The sequence below is a fragment of the Oncorhynchus mykiss genome, chromosome 26, assembly GCF_057628025.1.
Source record: "Oncorhynchus mykiss isolate SJ-2025 chromosome 26, ASM5762802v1, whole genome shotgun sequence".
Taxonomy (NCBI): Eukaryota; Metazoa; Chordata; class Actinopteri; order Salmoniformes; family Salmonidae; genus Oncorhynchus; species Oncorhynchus mykiss.
Window position 1 is genome coordinate 18,583,929 of NC_143047.1, and position 19,421 is coordinate 18,603,349.

The window sequence follows — 19,421 nt, forward strand, 5'->3', positions numbered from 1 at the left end:
ACTCAAATACCATTCTCAACTGACCTGCAGTAACTGACTGTAATGATGACCTTTGATCTGGTCATATACTTTAGTTTTTGCTGTCCTTTTTTCCTCAGCCGTAGAAGTGATTAAGATAAGGTAGCTCATTGACTGTATCGGCTGTTTTTTCTCTTCCCAGTGAGTCATGTTTACCTGCCTCCATTTGAACCCTCACCTTTATTATACTCTACTCTGATAAGAGAGTCGCAAACATACAGTGGGCCAAATCTCAGTGTCTCTCTCTTTCCCTCCTTTGGAAGGCTGTTTGGCATCTGTCACACTGATCTGGAACATTAGCTACCAGCTAAATACATACTGGATAACTTGTTCTGTTATACAACCTGAGTAAGAACTGCCTGCCAGGAATACTGGGACGAGAAAAGGAAGAATCTAAAAGGTGCACATGATTTACTGGGCCAAGGAAAACATCAGCACAGGACAGGAACCAGGACTTTGGAGGCCTGTGACCGAGTGGAGGAATAGTGGTGTCACACAGAATGACAACACATTGATTTACCTGAGCTAGACAGTCAGGAAGACACAGAGAGGAATTAAGTGATTGTGCTGAAAAAGTGGCTAATTTTGGAACAGAGTGGTGAACTGAAGAGGAAGGTCGTGCAGCAGCCTGCTCTGGTTCCTTTGCTCATATAAATCAGACTTTTGTTTGGGCCTAGTGTGGCCTCCTGAAGCAGTGACCAGAACCATGAAGCTGTCAGGGAACGTGCTGGATCTGGACTCCACAGACTACAGCACCACCCTTGATCCTTCCTACACCATGTTGGAGTTTGACAACCTTAGGGTGTTTCCTGTAGAGACAGGTACGACTGGTATAATGACACCTTTACCTGTCTGTCCTTCACTCATAGACTGGTGCACAACAATACCAAAACACCGATCTGACATTTGAGGGGGTTTGTATGATATTCAAAGGACATTCAAATAATATAAAATATTGAATATCCATTCATTTTTATAAGTTAAAATTCATGAGTAGATCTTGGTAACTTTTTAAAACCTGTTCTTTCCATTCAGCTGGAGAGAAAACCAGGCTTACAAAAAGAGACCCAGTGCCCTTGGAAAAACATGGTTTTAAAAAGTACTCTCAGCGCTTTACAATGTAGCTCTCATGCACACAGGAATTTGTAAGACCATTTTCTCATGGATAAAATAACATTAGCTTTCATTCCACAAAATGCTGTGAATACAACGGTCATTACTCCCGACAATACTGAGGGTGATCTAAAGACCTCCCTCTTCTGCTTTCCCTTATAATCTAATTTGAACTTATCATTATCATCATTAGGAGTCTGTTCTGCTGAATCAGGTCCTTTCTTTGGCACTTTTAAGGAGATGCTTTACCAGCAGACTGCTTTCCAAGGCAGATAGCTGTGTGGAAGATGTATTCTAATCTCTTAATTCAATCGAACTGATCTTTGACCACAGAAAGCATTCTCCATGTTAAATTGTTATCCCTGGTTGCTCAGTCTCCCAACTCTAAGTGTGCAATTTAAATACATTACAGCCTGGGGGCAATGTCCCTGTGACTGCACAAACACTACACCAACAAAGTATATTTGACGGTCAGTGGTTTTAAGAGAGACAATCCTGCAGCGATCGAACACTGACAGGACACAATTTAGAGCAACACTGAGGGAGATTGAATTAAAATGGAGCTCCCAGTGTAAAATTAGCCAGTGGACTTTGTCTTTGCCACTGACCTGAATCTGCTTTAATTAAATGGGGAGTTTCCTCTTCCTCTGAGTAATAAGCAGCAGTGGTCCTCTGAGGGCCTGTGAGTCTGGCAGCAACATACAGCAATGATATCTCTACCTATAACCCTGCTTTTATTACCCCCTCCAAACCTCATCAGCCCTGGGGAACAACACAACTCTGCCATTGTTCTTACAGCCCTATAAGCTCACAATCAACACATTTCTGCCTTTGAATGTTGTGCTTTTTTATATGCAGCACAAGGTTATTTCCCTTCACAGAGGTGGAATGAACAGGGATTCATTAATCACCTTAGCTGATGATGCCGTTGATTAATTATTTGCTCTGTAATCGTGCTTATCTGCTGTCACACAGCGTTGACAATCTCTCAGCTGAGTGATCCGCTCTCTGCAGACGCTGTTGCAGCTTATTAGCAAGGCTTGGAGATGTTTACTTACTCATCAACAATGGGGGCCCATCTGTAAAAGTAGAACCGTGTCCTACAAGACCAATATTCCATTGTGCATCTCCAAAGCTTTCTAATGTTAGCCTGAGGTCATCGGTAATAGACATCCTCTCATGTCTGTCCCCAAGTGTCAAGAGTCAATTCAACACATGCAGTAGCCCTCCAGTGTGCTGTAGTGTATGAATCTCAATCATTTTCTTGTGATTGACTGACAGAGTTGATGATGCCGGAGCCTGCCCCTCTGCTGCCACAGACCAATGGGAGCGTGTGTTCCATATGTGCAGACAGGGCCACAGGTAAACACTACGGTGCTTCCAGCTGTGACGGCTGCAAGGGCTTCTTCAGGAGGAGCGTCAGGAAGAACCACGCCTACACCTGCAGGTGAGACTCATCACCACACAGATCACTGAAAAAGAGGACTACATCTCAAATGACAACCTATTCCCAATAGAGTGCCCTATTTTTTTTATCTGATCCAACCTGTTCTCACAGCATTACGTATTATTCTGTAAATAAATCCACTCCATTTAATATATGTTACGGTTCGGTTCGTATGGTATGTATTCATTTGTGGATGTCCATCACTCATTTAGTATTAAATTTGACCAATTACAATTTGAAAAACATACAACATGTTACGAATTTGATAAACATATGAGATGTTATGAATTCTAGCTAGGTGGCTAGGTGGCTAACATTAACATAAGCTAGGGATTGGTGGTTAGATTTAAGAGGGTTTCTGTTTATGCTGATATCAAACCTTGGGTTGCACGGGCCAATTGCAACTTGGTGGTTAGGGTTAAGGTTAAGTTTATGACTAGGTTAAATGGCTAGGGTTAAAAGGGTAAAGGTTAGCTAAAAGGGTTAGGGGAAGAGTTAGCTAACATGCTAAGTAGTTGCAAAGTAGCTAAAAAGCAGTAAGTAGTTGAAAAGTTGCTAATTAGCTAAAATGCATAAAGTTGTCCGTAATGAGATTCAAACTCGCAACCTATGGGTTGCTAGACATTCGCGTTATACACCCACCCATCCACCTCAACCAACCACCCAACTTTAAGTAACCATCTGTCTTAGGTAACCATACCAAATGTAACATACTGTATCATACTAATTTCAGTGTCCCGGATTTACAATTACTATGTTACGTCTAGTCTATGAGACCAGGCTGGATCCCCATATAGTGCGCTACTTTTGACCTGAGACATAACAATAAGGCACTAAATGGGAAATAGGGTGTAATTTGAGATACCACCAAGGTTCTGTTAGAACTGTAGACCATTGGAAGTATTATTAGGCACACTATTGTCCACCTCCGACCCACAAGACAATACAGAGACAAATTTACTGCCTATGACTAGGGCAGCTGGTAAAAACATGTAGCTGAAATGCTGGTAAAGTACTTTCATTCACAGTGTTCAACCCCCATTTCAATAACTGATTACTTTCTCTGGTGGTACGGTTCTCAACCACATCCATTGTGAAGTGAAAAGTATGCGAGTTGCGTTGGCCAAGAATTAGAAAGCCAACTTCTGTGTCATAGTCTCTGGGTTTTGTTCAGACAAAGAGACAATAACCTTAATACAGTGATGGAAGACTCCAAAGTCAATGGTGTGATGCGTTTTACTCTCTCACATGTGAGAAGTCGATTTTACCACACTGTATGGACTATAGGAGTTAGGAGTTGTCATTTTGCAGGTTTCATTGAAAGGTGGTTGTATGTCTGGAACTAAGTGTTAGGAGCCTGTCTGAACATGTGTATGTCCACAACACAGAAATTGTACAGCACTGATCTGACGCCATCACAATTACAGAAGCCCATAGTGTGAGACTTGTGTCTGATTGTGTGTTACAGAATTATACAACTGTTGTCTTGTTTTGAAGTTTATCTAATTGTGTGTGTGTGTGTGTGTGTGTGTGTGTGTGTGTGTGTGTGTGTGTGTGTGTGTGTGTGTGTGTGTGTGTGTGTGTATGTGTGTGTGTGTGTGTGTGTGTGCGTGCGTGCGTGCGTGCGTGCGTGCGTGCGTGCGTGTGTGTGCGTGCGTGCGTGCGTGTGTGTGTGTGTGTGTGTGTGTGGGTCGGCAGGTTCAGCAGGCAATGTGTTGTGGACAAAGACAAGAGGAACCAATGCCGTTACTGCAGGCTTCGGAAATGTTTCCGAGCAGGCATGAGAAAGGAAGGTGAGAGAGAAGGTTTGTTGTTTAATCATGACATAGATTGTACATACTGTATGGCACCACACTACAAAGTAATTACACAATTCATTGCCACATTATTAATTCAAAGGAGATTTTTTAAAGCCTGCCAGCACACACACGCACACACAGCATTTTGTTTTTAAAGCCATAAGCATATATAAAAGTTGACAAATCACAATATTTACCCACATTGCATAACCATGTTTAACGCCAAGGGGGGTATTGGGGTTGGCAGGCACGCCATGCGGGGGTGGGTAGTGGAGGCTCAGGCAGGGGTAGTGAGTGCGGTATAGTCTACAAGGTGCTATCTCAAATCAAATCAAATTTTATTTGTCACATGCTTCATAAACAACAGAATATTAGAAACTAATAACACGTAGAATAAATACACGGGGTAACAGTACAGAGTCGATGTGCAGGGGTATCTAGAACCTAAAAGGGTTCTTTGGCTATCCCCATAGGAGAACCCTTTGAAGAAAATGTTTTGGTTCCTGGTAGAGCCCTCTACGTGGAACCAAAAGGGTTCTACCTGGAAACAAAAAGGGTTCTCCTATGGGGACAGCCGAAAACCCCTTTTGGAACCTTTTTTTCTAAGAGTGTATGCACCACTTACTGTGGGGGAAAAGCAACAAGATCAACATGCGCTCTCTTGAGCAATACTGAGTGAGTGGCTGTTTGTAGTGTGCACTGTAGACCTTATCTTCCACTGGCTGCCGCAGATAACCAGGAGAGAGAGAGACGGGATTAGAGGATCCATGAATGGCCCCTCACATGAATAATTAAAATGGCAGAGCATGGGCAATTATTTGTTCTGGCTTTTTCAAGAGAGAAATACCTCTTTTTGCTGAGCCCTCATTCCAGAGGAACGTTGGAGAGAAACTGAATCTGAGCTGAGCCCCCTTAGTGATGGTCAGGGAGAAAGATTCAAACATTTGCCGTATTAATTTTGCAGACCACTCAGCATAGCATTTAGTAAAAAGCAAAGCTATGCCACAAAATATCAGAACATGCCATTTTGAAAATGTGTATAAGCCTTTGGTTTAATGTGTTTCAATTGTACATTAATCCAGACAACAAATTCTAACAAACCATTTTTGACAACGATCTATATTTGTACTCCTCCTATTCTCCTTGCTGAATGTCCACAGCCACTTTCAATCTATCACTTCACTTGTGCTCCGTGGAGGACTAATTTGTGACATCATCACCCACTGCCATGTCTCCAAAGCAGAGGTCTCTCTCTGTCTCTGTCTCTGCAGCTCCAGTTTGATTAATAGGGTCCTGATTGGCTGCTGAGAGGTCAGCTGTGGTGACTGATTGCTCTCAGACTGGGGCTTGTTGTCTGACTTTGTGGAGCAGACTGAAATCAGGCTGAGGTCATCCATTGTAATGACACAGGCACAGAGGTCACTATGAGACAGTCTCCTCTGTCAGACACAATCCCAATCATCAGGCCCTGTACTGTCAGCCTCCCGTCATACCTTCCTTTGGCTAATTACATAGTCAGGTTTAATATGTTGGCAGAATCAGAATCAAAATTAGAGATGTTACTTGGGGGATTTGGAAATTGAATTTGCTCTGAAATAGTCTCAATGCAGATGAGTGTCAAAATTAAATGTATAACAAAAATTAGTAACGCAAGATACAACAATTTCAAAGATTTTACTGAGGTACAGTTCATATAAGGAAGTCAGTCAATTGAAATAAATTCATTAGGTCCTAATTTATGTATTTCACATGACTGGGAATACATACAGTGGGGCAAAAAAGTATTTAGTCAGCCACCAATTGTGCAAGTTCTCCCACTTAAAAAGATGAGAGAGGCCTGTAATTTTCATCATAGGTACACTTCAACTATGACAGACAAAATGAGAAAAAAAATCCAGAAAATCACATTGTAGGATTTTTTATTAATTTATTATGGTGGAAAATAAGTATTTGGTCACCTACAAACAAGCAAGATTTCTGGCTCTCACAGACCTGTAACTTTTTCTTTAAGAGGCTCCTCTGTCCTCCACTCGTTACCTGTATTAATGGCACCTGTTTGAACTTGTTATCAGTATAAAAGACACCTGTCCACAACCTCAAACAGTCACACTCCAAACTCCACTATGGTCAAGATCAAAGAGCTGTCAAAGGACACCAGAAACAAAATTGTAGACCTGCACCAGGCTGGGAAGACTGAACCTGCAATAGGTAAGCAGTTTGGTTTGAAGAAATCAGCTGTGGGAGCAATTATTAGGAAATGGAAGACATACAAGACCACTGATAATCTCCCTCGATCTGGGGCTCCACGCAAGATCTCACCCCGTGGGGTCAAAATGATCACAAGAACAGTGAGCAAAAATCCCAGAACCACACGGGGGGACCTAGTGAATTACCTGCAGAGAGCTGGGACCAAAGTAACAAAACCTACCATCAGTAACAGGGACCGCCAGGGACTCAAATACTGCAGTGCCAGACGTGTCCCCCTGCTTAAGCCAGTACATGTCCAGGCCCGTCTGAAGTTTGCTAGAGAGCATTTGGATGATCCAGAAGAAGATTGGGAGAATGTCATAAGGTCAGATTAAACCAAAATATAACTTTTTGGTAAAAACTCAACTCGTCGTGTTTGGAGGACAAAGAATGCTGAGTTGCATCCAAAGAACACCATACCCACTGTGAAGCATGGGGGTGGAAACATCATGCTTTGGGGCTGTTTTTCTGCAAAGGGATCAGGACGACTGATCCGTGTAAAGGAAAGAATGAATGGGGCCATGTATCGTGGGATTTTGAGTGAAAACATCCTTCCATCAGCAAGGGCATTGAAGATGAAATGTGGCTGGGTCTTTCAGCATGACAATGATCCCAAACACACCGCCCAGGCAACGAAGGAGTGGCTTCGTAAGAAGCATTTCAAGGTCCTGGAGTGGCCTAGTCAGTCTCCAGATCTCAACCCCATAGAAAATCTTTGGAGGGAGTTGAAAGTCCGTGTTGCCCAGCAACAGCCCCAAAACATCACTGCTCTAGAGGAGATCTGCATGGAGGAATGGGCCAAAATACCAGCAACAGTGTGTGAAAACCTTGTGAAGACTTACAGAAAACATTTGACCTCTGTCATTGCCAACAAAGGATATATAACAAAGTATTGAGATAAACTTTTGTTATTGACCAAATACTTATTTTCCACCATAATTTGCAAATACATTCATTAAAAATCCTACAATGTGATTTTCTGGATTTTTTTTCTTCTCATTTTGTCTGTCATAGTTGAAGTGTAGCTATGATGAAAATTACAGGCCTCTCTCATCTTTTTAAGTGGGAGAACTTGCACAATTGGTGGCTGACTAAATACTTTTTTGCCCCACTGTATATGCATCTTTTGGTCACAGATACAGTACCTAAAAATAAAAATTGCCTCACAATGGGCCTCAGGATCTTGTCACGGTGTCTCTGTGCATTCAAATTGACATCGATAAAATGCAATTGTGTTCGTTGTCCGTACCTTATACTTGCCCATACCATAACCCCAACGCCATCATGGGACACTCTGTTCATAACGTGGACATCAGAAAACCGCTCACCCACATGACGCCATACACATGGTCTGCGGTTGTGAGGCCAGTTGGACGTACTGCCAAATTCTCTAAAACAACGTTGGAGGCGGCTTATGGTAGAGAAATTAACATTAATTTATCTGGCAACAGCTCTGGTGGACATTCCTGCTGTCAGCATGCCAATTGCACGCTCCCTCAAAACTTGAGACATCTGTGGCAATGTGTTGTGTGATAAAACACATTTTAAAGTGGCCTTTTATTGTCCTCAGTACAAGGTGCACCTGTGTAATGATCATGCCGTTTAATCAGCTTCTTGATATGCTACACCTGTCAGGTGAATGGATTATCTTGGCAAAGGATAAATGCTCACTAATAGGGATGTAAACAAATTTGTGCAGAAATGTTGAGAGAAGTAAACTTTTTGTGCATATGGAACATTTCTGGGATCTTTAATTTCAGATCATGAAACATGGGACCAACACTTTAGGTATTGTGTTTAGATGTTTGTTCAGTGTAGGTGTATGCTGTAATTACAACGTTACCCCTCCATTGAGTATACTTTGTCCAAGTAAAACAGTGAACACAAGAAATCCAGGGACTCTCCCTCCTATTCTTTTATTTCCAGCCGTGCAGAACGAGCGGGACCGCATCAGCAGCCGCAGAGGAGAGGGACAGGGGCTGGGCACTCTGTCCATCAGCGTACTGTTACAGGCAGAGGCCAGCATGCATCAGGTAAGAGATTGTCACTAAAACCTCTCGCTATTCACAGCCACAAAGTGCTCCAGAGGCTTCCATTTCCCATACAGCCCAGAGTAGAGCCCCTTATCTGTTTCTCAGAAACACAGCAGTGGCAGGGCTAGAGATGGAGAGGATACAGGCTGCACTTTAGACAGCCGGCCATTAAGGTCCCCTGGAGATTTTAGCTGCAGGCTGGATTCAGTTACTTCTTAGAAATTGCCAAATTGCCCAGAGAGACTCACATCTGATCACAGCAGTCCTATGTAATGGCAGTGCCTGGGCTTGGATTGTGTGCCAGCGTTCAATTGGCTTCAAATACATAATAACAACCAGATATCCTCTTTGTATGCGAAAGGAATGTGGCAGAAATTAATTGGATGATGGACAAATGAACCACAAAATTTGGCCAGGCTGTTTTCCATTTGGGTCAAGTTTTCATGCGATGTCTCCTCAATGTGAGCTGTGTGCTGAAGGGGCTCTGATCACCATCCAACAGCATCGTTCCAGAGACAGACCCACCAACAACACACATCCAAAATCCATTTCTCATCTTACACCCTTATATTCTCTATTACCACCATTCTCTGAAGTGACCTTTCCCCCACCCAATACCCTACCTGCCTCTGCTTGCTCTGCCCTTCACGATTGTCCAAGCACCCATCATCTCACCCCTGCACCCTGCCCCATCCATCTCCTCCAACCCTCTCTTCATTCTCACATTACACTGACACCTAGGGCCAATGTGGAACCTCTCATTATTGTGTGCCACTCTCAGTTTCCAGCCCTGACCTCCCCTATGAGCTGTGACATCAACACCAAGAAGATAGCGCTCGTGGGGGACGTGTGTGAGTCCATGAAGCAGCAGCTCCTCCTGCTGGTGCAGTGGGCCAAGCGCATCCCCGAGTTCTGCAGCCTCCCCGTTGACGACAGGGTATGGAACTTTGGATGTTATCCTACTTAATGTGTCTGTATGAACATGTGAGCTGCACCTGTCTAAGCAGGCGGTCACATTCAGCCCAGCTGTCTTTGTGTTGGGTTTTGGATCACTAGCTTTTGGAATACTCACTTTGCAGGGAGGGCTGTCTGTGTAATGGCTGCTGTGTGTTGTCTCTGTGCTGTGCTGTGTCTTGTCTGTGTGCAGGTATCCCTGTTACGAGCCCACTCTGCTGAACACCTCATCCTAGGGGTGGCTCAACGCTCCCTGCCTTACAATGACATTATCCTTCTGGGTAAAATATATGGATTTCAGCTGAGTCTGGGATGTGCTCTCATCATTGTTATAAAATTTTAAAAATATTTACCCAATGTTGGTAATGTCGACTAGCTATGCTGCTTTTCCATATGTGTATATTGATAAAGGAAGCAGACTTACCTAATGTATAAAGTTATACTTACAGTTTTACTTTACTTATATCATAAGTAAGTATTTAATATGTGGATTGTGTTTGCAGGTAATTACTTTGTGATCCCAGTGAGCGGTCCTGAGGTGGAGGTGTCCAGGGTGGCTGCCCGGATCCTGGAGGAGCTGGTCAAGCCTCTGAGAGAGCTGGACATCACCAACAGCGAGTTTGCCTGCCTTAAAACCATAGTCTTCTTCAGTCCTGGTCAGTCAGTCCTTTGGTCACCACCAGCCACCCCCCTGCCCCTCCTCCCCCTCCTCACCTCTTCTCACCTCTCCTCTGTCCTCAGACAAAGGAAGAGACTTTCGCCAGGAATCTTTTTATTTCACAGTTGTTCTCTCCTGGGACTGTCTCTGCTCTCTCTGCTCTGTCCTTGGCACCCTGTTGTTTTGTCCTGGCCTGGCGGACAGGTTTCACCGTGTTCTGGGGAGAAACTATTAATATCTGGGCGAAGTCCTGGTCCTGGCAGGGAGACGTGACTGGCTGCTGGACTTTACAGCCTGTTGGCCTGAAGCGGTGATTACAACAGCAGAGCCAGGCCACCGGTCTGACAGACTGACTGGCCAAACTGGCACAGCAGTGCACAGCAGTAGACAGCAGCATTAGGCCAAGTCTGACACAAATGACTGACTACCTATAGAAATAAACATACCGCACGTGTGCTCAGCTCTGTCCTGTGTGACCCTGCCCTACTACCTTTTCCTAAACTTTCTCTAATAATTTCTGTTTAGTTTATTACACATAATGCATTTAAATTAGTAAAGAAGTATATTGTATAATGTCCCCACAGCAATCCCATCTCTCCCTATTCTCCTAGGGCCGCAGAGTGAGGATTTGTCTCAGTGCTGTGTTGTAGGAATTGTTTGCCTCACAGTGGCTTCACTCTGTCTCTCAGTATAAGCATACTGTACATGTAAGTGTCTCTCGTGTACTGTATGTGACGATGGCGCCGTACTGTATGGCTGCCGTCTTGCGTGCTCTGACCCAACTTTGCTATTTTGTGATTCTTTTGGCGTTTATAAATTCCTATGATCGACAAAATCTTTTGAACATCAGATCGGCAGGTAATAACCTCAATTCCGAGTTCAACTTCAACTTTGATTCATCTGCCCTGGGCTCTTTGTGTACCTATGACTGTTATCATGACTGCTGTATACACTGAGTGTACAAAACATTAAGTACACCTTCCTAATATTGAGTTGCACCCCCCCTTAAAAATATTTATTTAACCTGTCTCCTCCCCTTCATCTACATTGATTGAAGTGGATTTAACAAGTGACATCAATAGGAGATCATACGTTTCACCTGGATTCACCTGGTCAGTCTATGTCATGGAAAGAGAAGGTGTTCTTAATGTTTTGTACACTCAGGGTACATTCCATCTCAGGACAACAACAACAACAACAAGCTGGCTGTAAATAAGATACCATGCACCCGGAGGCTGCTTTTCTTGTTGCCAGTGATTTTAGTTGCGAGTCACTAAGACAGGTGATGCCCTACTTCTATCAACACGCCTCCTTAGCCACTCGGCGCATTTAAGTCCTAGACCACTGTTACTCAACCCGCCACGCAGACCCTCAACACATTGGCCCCCCAGGGGTGTGTGCTTATATTCCCTGTTCTCCCATGATTGCGTGGCCACGCATGACTCCAACTCCATCATCAAGTTTGTCCGATGACACAAAGGTGGTAGGACTGATCACCAACATTGATGAGACAGCCTGCAGGGAGGAGGTTAGTAATCCAGTTCAGAGTCCAAAAGGTACAGAACGGCAGGCAGTCTTGGGGTCAGGGCAGGCAGAGGACAATAATACAGGGTGGTGTGACAAGGTACAGAAACGGTAGGCAGTCTTGGGGTCAGGGCAGGCAGAGGTCAATAATACAGGGTGGTGTGACAAGGTACAGAAACGGTAAGCATGCTCAGGGTCAGGGCAGGCAGAATGGTCAAACTAGAAAACAGGAACTAGAAACAGACAAGAGCCGCAGGTAGGCTGGACAAACATAACAAACTGGCAACAGACAAACAGATAACACAGGTATAAATACATTGGGGATAATGAGGAAGATGGGCGACACCTGGAGGGGGGTGGAAGCAAGCACAAAGACAGGTGAAACGGATCAGGGTGTGACAGTACATTCCACGGTCTCTGAGAAAGGCCTGAAAAATTGCCAAAGACAATAGCCACCGAGACATAGACTGTTCTCAATGCTCCTTTCCGGCAGGCGATACCTTTGCATTACGGCTCAAACCAAAAGACTCCTAAACAGCTTCCATCCCTTGGCCATAAGACTGTTAAGTGGCTAACAACTACAGCTCCCCCTAACACCTACTCTGTTGCTAAAATGAGTATTGATTAGATGTATTACTACCATTACTCTGCTGTTCATTGATTATTGATTGCTATTACCATTAGTATCTATCGATGTCTCTTGCTACTGGTCACCATTACTCCTGTTTACATGTACAGTACACTGTATATTACCATTAGAATATTACCATAAGCACATGTACTTATGTATTCCTGCTTCCAGTCACTTTTCAGCCCTTTTTACATGTATATCCACCTACACTGACACTCTTGCACCCACACACATAAACTCACATACACACACACACACACCACCACGCACCCACCACCACTTATGCGGCTGCCATACTATTTACTATTATTATTATTATTATTATTATTATTATTATTACAGCCTTATTATAAAATGTATTCAATTGTTTTTTTCCCTCATCAATCTACACACAATACCCCATAATGACAAAGCAAAAACTGTTTTTTAGAAATTATTGCTAATTTATTTAAAAGAAAAAAGTGAAATATCACATTCACATAAGTATCAGACCCTTTACTCAGTACTTTGTTGAAGCACCTTTGGCAGCGATTACAGCCTCAAGTCTTCTTAGGTATGACACTACAAGCTTGGCACAACTATATTTTTGGCTGTGTGCTTAGGGTTGTTGTCCTGTTGGAAGGTTAACCGTCGCCCCAGTCTGAGGTCCTGAGAGCTCTGGAGCAGGTTTTCATCAAGGATCTCTCTGTACTTTGCTCTGTTCATCTTTCCTTCGATCCTGACTATTCTCCCAGTCCCTGCCGCTAAAAAACCTCCCCACAGCATGATGCTGCTACCACCATTCTACACTGTAGGGATGGTGCCAGGTTTCCTCCAGATGTGACGCTTGGCATTCAGGCCACAAAGAGTTCAATCTTGGTTTCATCAGACCAGAGAATCTTGTTTCTCATGGTCTGAGAGTTCTTTAGGTGCTTTTTGGCAAACTCCAAGCGGACTGTCAGGAGTGGCTTCCGTCTGGCCACTCTACCATAAAGGCCTGATTGGTGGAGTGCTGCAGATATGGTTGTCCTTCTGGAAAGTTCTCCCATCTCCACAGAAGAACTCTGGAGCTCTGTCAGAGTGACCATCGGGTTCTTGGTCACCTCCCTGACCAAGGCCCTTCTCCCCCGATTGCTCAGTTTGGCTGGGCGGCCAGTTCTAGGAAGAGTCTTGATGTTTCCAAACTTCTTCCATTTAAGAATGATGGAGGACACTGTGCCTTCAATGCTGCAGAACATTTTCGGCACCCTTCCCCAGATCTGTGCTTCGACACAATCCTGTCTTGGAGTTCTACGGACAATTCTTTCAACCTCATGGCTTGGTTTTTTCTCTGGCATGTACTGTCAACTGTGGGACCTTATAAAGACAGGTGTATACCTTTCCAAATCATGTCCAATCATTTGAATTTACCACAGGTGAACTCCAATCAACCTGTAAAAACATCTCAAGAATGATCAACGAAAACAGAATGCACCTGAGCTCAATTCCGAGTCTCATAGCAAAGGGTCTGAATACTGATGTAAATAAGATATTTAATTTGTTTATTTTTAATACTTTTGCAAAAATGTCTACCTACCTGTTTTTGCTTTGTCGTTATGGGATGTTGTGTGTAGATTGATGACTCTCTCTCTCTCTCTCTGTGTGTGTGTAGTATTAACCCTACCTCTCTCCCCCTGTCTCTCAGACTGCCCAGGGCTGGAGGCCCCTCAGACAGTGCGGCAGCTGCGTTTCCAGGCCCAGGTGCTGCTGGACGAGGCCACCTGTGAACAGCGGGGGCGTTTTGGAGAGCTGCTGCTGATTCTGCCCCCCCTGCAGAGTGTGGCCTGGCAGATGGTGGAGACCCTGCAGCTGGCCAGGCTCCTGGGGGAGCCTAGCGTGGACAGCCTGCTGCAGGAGATGCTGCTGGGAGAGGGGGCCACTGGGAGCCTGGGACAACACACAGGGCACGGTACGCTCCAGAGAAGAGATACCTACAGTAAAAACCCTCAAACTGAATACCACTGACTTTCTCTGGGTTGCCTTACAGATCAACAACAGAGGTCAATAACAATTCAACCCAACATACGTCAACTTTCATTTCCCACAATCTAATCTGTGCGCTGTGCATTGTGTCTTCACTTATGTTGTTTTCATACTATTTCATGGTGAGCTCTCATTACTGACTTGAGAGTATTCGTAATAAGGGTAACCTTTGAGCTGTTATGGTAACTGGATCAGTGTAGTAGTGTAGTAGTATACAGCTATTCCCTTCTCTGGTCCTCCTCAGGTTCTAACTCAAACGTAATGACGTTCCCCCAACCCCAAGATCACACCCTGTCTCGGGACCTACTAGGAGGCCATGTCGGGTTGCCGAGCAACTTCACATCAGTCATCCTACCTGTCCCTAGCTGTGAGTACCCCCAAATGCATCCATGGACAAGTCAATATACTTTGTGTACTAGTATGCATTTAGCTAGCTACTGTAGAGCAAACAAATACATCATAATCACCATGTATGACACCTTTATACACACACACACACACACCTGTATTTAGTGGTGCATGAAACCTCAGACGCTGGTTTCCTGCCTGTGTCCCAGACAGAGGCAGCAGGTTTGCTTCACTGAGATCTCCTCACAACACCAAGCAGCATGGTTCTCCTAAGTAATAGTCTGTCTCGCCAGCCTCATGGTGTTTCATGGTAGCTGTAGGAAGAGACTACCTGAGTAATGCCCCCACGCTGTCAAAACAGAGGAATAACACACGGTGACCTCACCGTCCCCAGTGTTTTATCACCCTCACAGAGCCAGCCTGACCCTACAGGGGGCACATGGCCCAGACTGCTCCCCTTGTCTCAGGCCCTCTAACCCAGCCTCACTTCACAGGAACCTGGGCCCTCTCACCAGCCCTGGTCGTCAGGCTCAGTCCCTACAGCTCTGAGCTCACCTGAGGGATGTTGATGTCTGTCTCCCATCATTAATATTCCTATAATTACTTAGTGTCTTTTTTTAGGGGATTAGCTCACCAACGGTAACTTAATGTCCTGAAAGAGTACTGTTATGGACCTGTAGTAAAAGCCATGCAATTTCAGTCTCAGTGTGTGTAATGCCAGTCTGATGCCTGTCTCTCTCCAACAGCTCTGCCAGTGGTGCCTCTGGTGCCCACACAGACTGGCACTGAGGTGTACAGACATGGAGAGGGAGCAGGCATGCCCATAGAGTCTGCCCACTGCATGCCCATGGCTCCTGTCCACACCTGCCTCTGAGAAGCAGACCAAGCAGCAGCAGCTACTCAACCAGAGAGGAGAAAAAAAGCTGTGTGGTCTAAACATGCTGGCGCGCGCGCGCGCACACACACACACACACACACACACACACACACACACACACACACACACACACACACACACACACACACACACACACACACACACACACACACACACACACACACACACACACACACACACACACACACACACACAAAATCTAGCCCACGGTTGGTTTGAGTAAAATGTTTTTTTTGGAGGGGAAAAAATGATAATGGACCTGCAGTTTCTTGACTGTGTCCAGCTCCCTGATAACCACAGCTAGGAAATACAACACATTTTCATTGCAGCCCTTGGAACCTCATTGAAGACCGAATGTGGCCCCTGGGGCAAAATTAGTTTGCCACCCCTGACCTGGTGTTGGTGCACCCAGGCCGTGCTACTATATGATTACAACATGAAGTAGGGGCTGTTACATGGACACTAGTAACCCAAAAATGGACTCAACCAGCCAGTCCTCTCCCTTATCCACCTTTGCACAATGCATATGATGCACACAATGAATAATTGATCAGGAATTGTTCTTTATGTTAACCATTCACTGACAATTAAAATCATCAAATCAATAAAGACCACAGCTCAATAGTATGTTATCTTTATTAGATCATGGTTGTGTGAGTGAGTTGTGTTGGCATGTTAATTAATCACATTAGTGATGTGACAGTGAAGTAAGAACAATTTCATGTTTTTAATTCCATGCAGATGTTGGTACTGTTAAACATTTTAAAGTTACTCGTATAAATGTTTTTTTTTTAATGGAAATAAATGCAAACAATAAATGTGCTGTGTGTCTCTTGTTTAAAATTGTTAGGTTTTATTCTGTAGGGGTGTAGGCCTAATGTGTGAAGTGGTACTTTGTAACAGGCTACATACATAAGGTTAGAAAATAATTTAGTAATGACTGTGAGTGTAGGATATGTAACGTAACTGCAGAGGGCGCACTAAGCCTGTTCAGAAAATCTGACTGTTCCTCTTCCCCTTTGAGCACTTGAGGCAAACCTTCTCAGACTGAGATGACCAACTCTTGGCAGGTTATCCAGGGTCACTCACTGACTGTCCAGTGTCAGATATTGCATGGGGTATAGACAGAAATGGTGAAAGGAGGAAAATCTAGTAGAGACTTTCTCTTCCTTCACCCAGACTTGAAGTGGTGTTTTTGGAGTTATTTTCATATCTCTCTCTGTACACGAGAAATTATGCATGTCAGTGTGAAGTAGGGACACCTATTGAACTCAAGGTACATGGTTAAGTAATCCATAAGCTATGCTTTCCAGGTTGGTATGTAATGTATGTCTGAGTGCTATGTCTCTTGCGTGTCTATTATACATGTGTCTTGCATGTCTATCATATTATAAAGGCTGACCTCACTCTACCTGGAGGGGGGCTGCAGGTCAGATGCCAGCATCTGCATCTTAAGCAGTCACTTAGGGTCTTAAACATAAGTGTCTTAAACGGTTGCTTAGGGCCCCTGGCCACTAGGTGGCCCCCGACCAAAACATTATATACAGTGGATATAGATAGTCACCACTCCCTTCCAAACTGTTCACCTTTTGCTGCCTTACAGCCTGAAATGAAAACACATACAATACAGTCTGACTTTTTCCGGCTTTATTTATGCACACTAACCCGCAATATCCAAGTGATTTTTTATTTATTTATTTACTCTGAAAATGTGTTAAAAGTAAAACAGTAAAATACCCTATTTGGATAAGTGAACTCCCCCCTGAGTTAATACTTGGTGGAACCACCTTTAATAACAGCCATGAGTCTCTTTGAAAATGTCTCTACTGACTTTGCACACCTAGCCTGTGCAATATTTGCCCATTCTTCCTTGCATAATTGTTCAAGCTCAGTCAAATTGCATGGTGTGTATTGGGTCATTGTCATGTTGAAAGTGAACCATTTCCCCATGTTGTGGGGATGTTTCTCTTCAGCAGGGACTGGAGCACTTGTCAGGATAGAAGGGAAAATGGACAGTGCAAAATACCGACACATTATTGGAGGAGAACCTGCAGCCCTCTGCCAGGAAGTTGAAAATGGGGAAATGGTTCACTTTTCAACATGACAATGACCCAACAGCACCTTTTGCCACTTGGCCTCAAAATCTACAATGTGCTTTTTGGCAAAGCTCAAACGAGACTTGATGTGGCTTTTTGTGAGGAGTGTTTTTTTATTGCAACCCTCCCATAGAGGCTTTGTGGAGCTTGTGATACTGTTGTCACATGCACACATTGACCAGTCTTTACCATAAAGGTCTGAAGCTCCTTCAGAATCCCCATTGGCTTCTTGGTAGCCTCTCTGATCAGTCTCCTCCTTGCCCGGTCATCCAGTTTGGAGGGACGGCCTGATCTATGCAGGGTCTGAGTGGTGCCATTCGCCTTCCACTTCTTAATAATGGTCTTAACTGAGCTCCAATGGGACAAAGCCTTTGAAATCTTTATCTCGTAGATCTTGTGAAAGTACCTTTCCTCCCATAGTGGACTCTTTACTTTGAATTGCACTGCTAAACAGCGGAGTCCTCTATCAACAACTGCTTTTACTCTGATCTAATCAAAGTCACTACAATTGATCACAGATGGAAGCCAATTAGCTTGATCTGTGATCTGGAAGGTGGTTGGTTATACCTCAGCAAGTTTGCAATTGCAATTTGAGGGGGGTGTTCACTTGTCCAAATAGTGTATTTTACTGTTTTACTTTTAATTCATTTTCAGAGTTAAAATTGGATATTGTGGATTACTGTGTGTAAATGAAGCCGGAAAAAGTAATTGTATGGGTTTTCAATTCAGGCTGCAAGGCAACAAAGGGTGAAAGTTTTGAAAGGGGGCGGTGACTTTCTATACCCACTGTCTATGATTGAGTGTGTGGACAGATGCCTTTTATACAGGTAACGAGTTCAAACAGGTGCAGGTAATACAGGTAATGAGTGGAGAACAGGAGGGCTTCTTAAAGAAAAACTATCAGGTCTGTGAGAGCCGGAATTCTTACTGGTTGTTAGGTCATCAAATACTTATGTCATGCAATAAAATGCAAATTAATTACTTAAAAATCATACAATGTATACACCATAATTTGCAAATAAATTCATTAAAAATCCTACAATGTGATTTTCTGGATTTTTTTTCTCATTTTGTCTGTCATAGTTGAAGTGTAGCTATGATGAAAATTACAGGCCTCTCTCATCTTTTTAAGTGGGAGAACTTGCACAATTGGTGGCTGACTAAATACTTTTTTGCTGTAATTTTTGCTGTATATATGCACACACTGTATATATGCACACACACACACACACACAGTTCCATTTGATGTATATCCATGCTTGTTACCCAATGTGCTGTAATAGGAAACATGAAACAGCCATTTCCTCACAGAGGGTAGAAGTTTTCATGGAGTTTACATTTCAGCGACAGAATATGTATGTGTTACGCCTGTGCTCTAGTCGGCCACTATAACTCAGTATGATTCATTTCAATAATAAACCATTCGTTTGTTGATGCAGCTAGCAGCCACGGAGGACATTGGACTAGCCTAACTGCTGCTGAGGACAGCATAGCTACTGTAGAGGCGCATTGGGAATGGTGGTTCCCTGCAAAGTTAAGACTACAAATGAATGGTGCATAATTATTGGTAATATTGTATTACAGTGGCAATATGAAAGTACAAAGTCCACAAAAATATGACTAATGGTAAACTAATTAAATTATTATAGAAAAT

At 43.7% G+C, this 19,421-nt stretch overlaps 1 protein-coding gene across 2 annotated transcripts; it reads left to right on the plus strand.

The window, feature by feature from the left end:
* The first annotated feature begins 203 nt into the window (after positions 1 to 203).
* Positions 204 to 16,489, plus strand: LOC110506520 (hepatocyte nuclear factor 4-beta). Of its 2 annotated transcripts, none has more exons than XM_036964089.2 (10): positions 204 to 839; positions 2,413 to 2,578; positions 4,277 to 4,371; positions 8,551 to 8,657; positions 9,439 to 9,594; positions 9,805 to 9,892; positions 10,115 to 10,267; positions 14,088 to 14,351; positions 14,670 to 14,792; positions 15,520 to 16,489. In XM_036964089.2, exons 1-10 carry the CDS (start codon positions 725 to 727, stop codon positions 15,645 to 15,647), a joined length of 1,395 nt encoding a protein of 464 aa, XP_036819984.1. In that variant the 5' UTR covers positions 204 to 724; the 3' UTR covers positions 15,648 to 16,489. The 2 variants fall into 2 exon arrangements, with proteins under 2 accessions (XP_036819984.1, XP_036819983.1); XM_036964088.2 differs by having other exon boundaries at positions 230 to 839; positions 4,277 to 4,383.
* Positions 16,490 to 19,421: the final 2,932 nt, after the last annotated feature.

What these genes read in the sequence shown, in the direction of transcription:
- LOC110506520 (XM_036964088.2), top strand. Translation starts at nt 725, where the DNA reads ATGAAGCTGTCAGGGAACGTGCTGGATCTGGACTCCACAGACTACAGC. An exon ending in AAAGGAAGGTGAGAGAGAAG is followed by an intron (nt 4,384 to 8,550) that starts GTTTGTTGTTTA and finishes TTTTATTTCCAG; the next exon opens with CCGTGCAGAACGAGCGGGAC. An exon ending in CATAGTCTTCTTCAGTCCTG is followed by an intron (nt 10,268 to 14,087) that starts GTCAGTCAGTCC and finishes CCTGTCTCTCAG; the next exon opens with ACTGCCCAGGGCTGGAGGCC.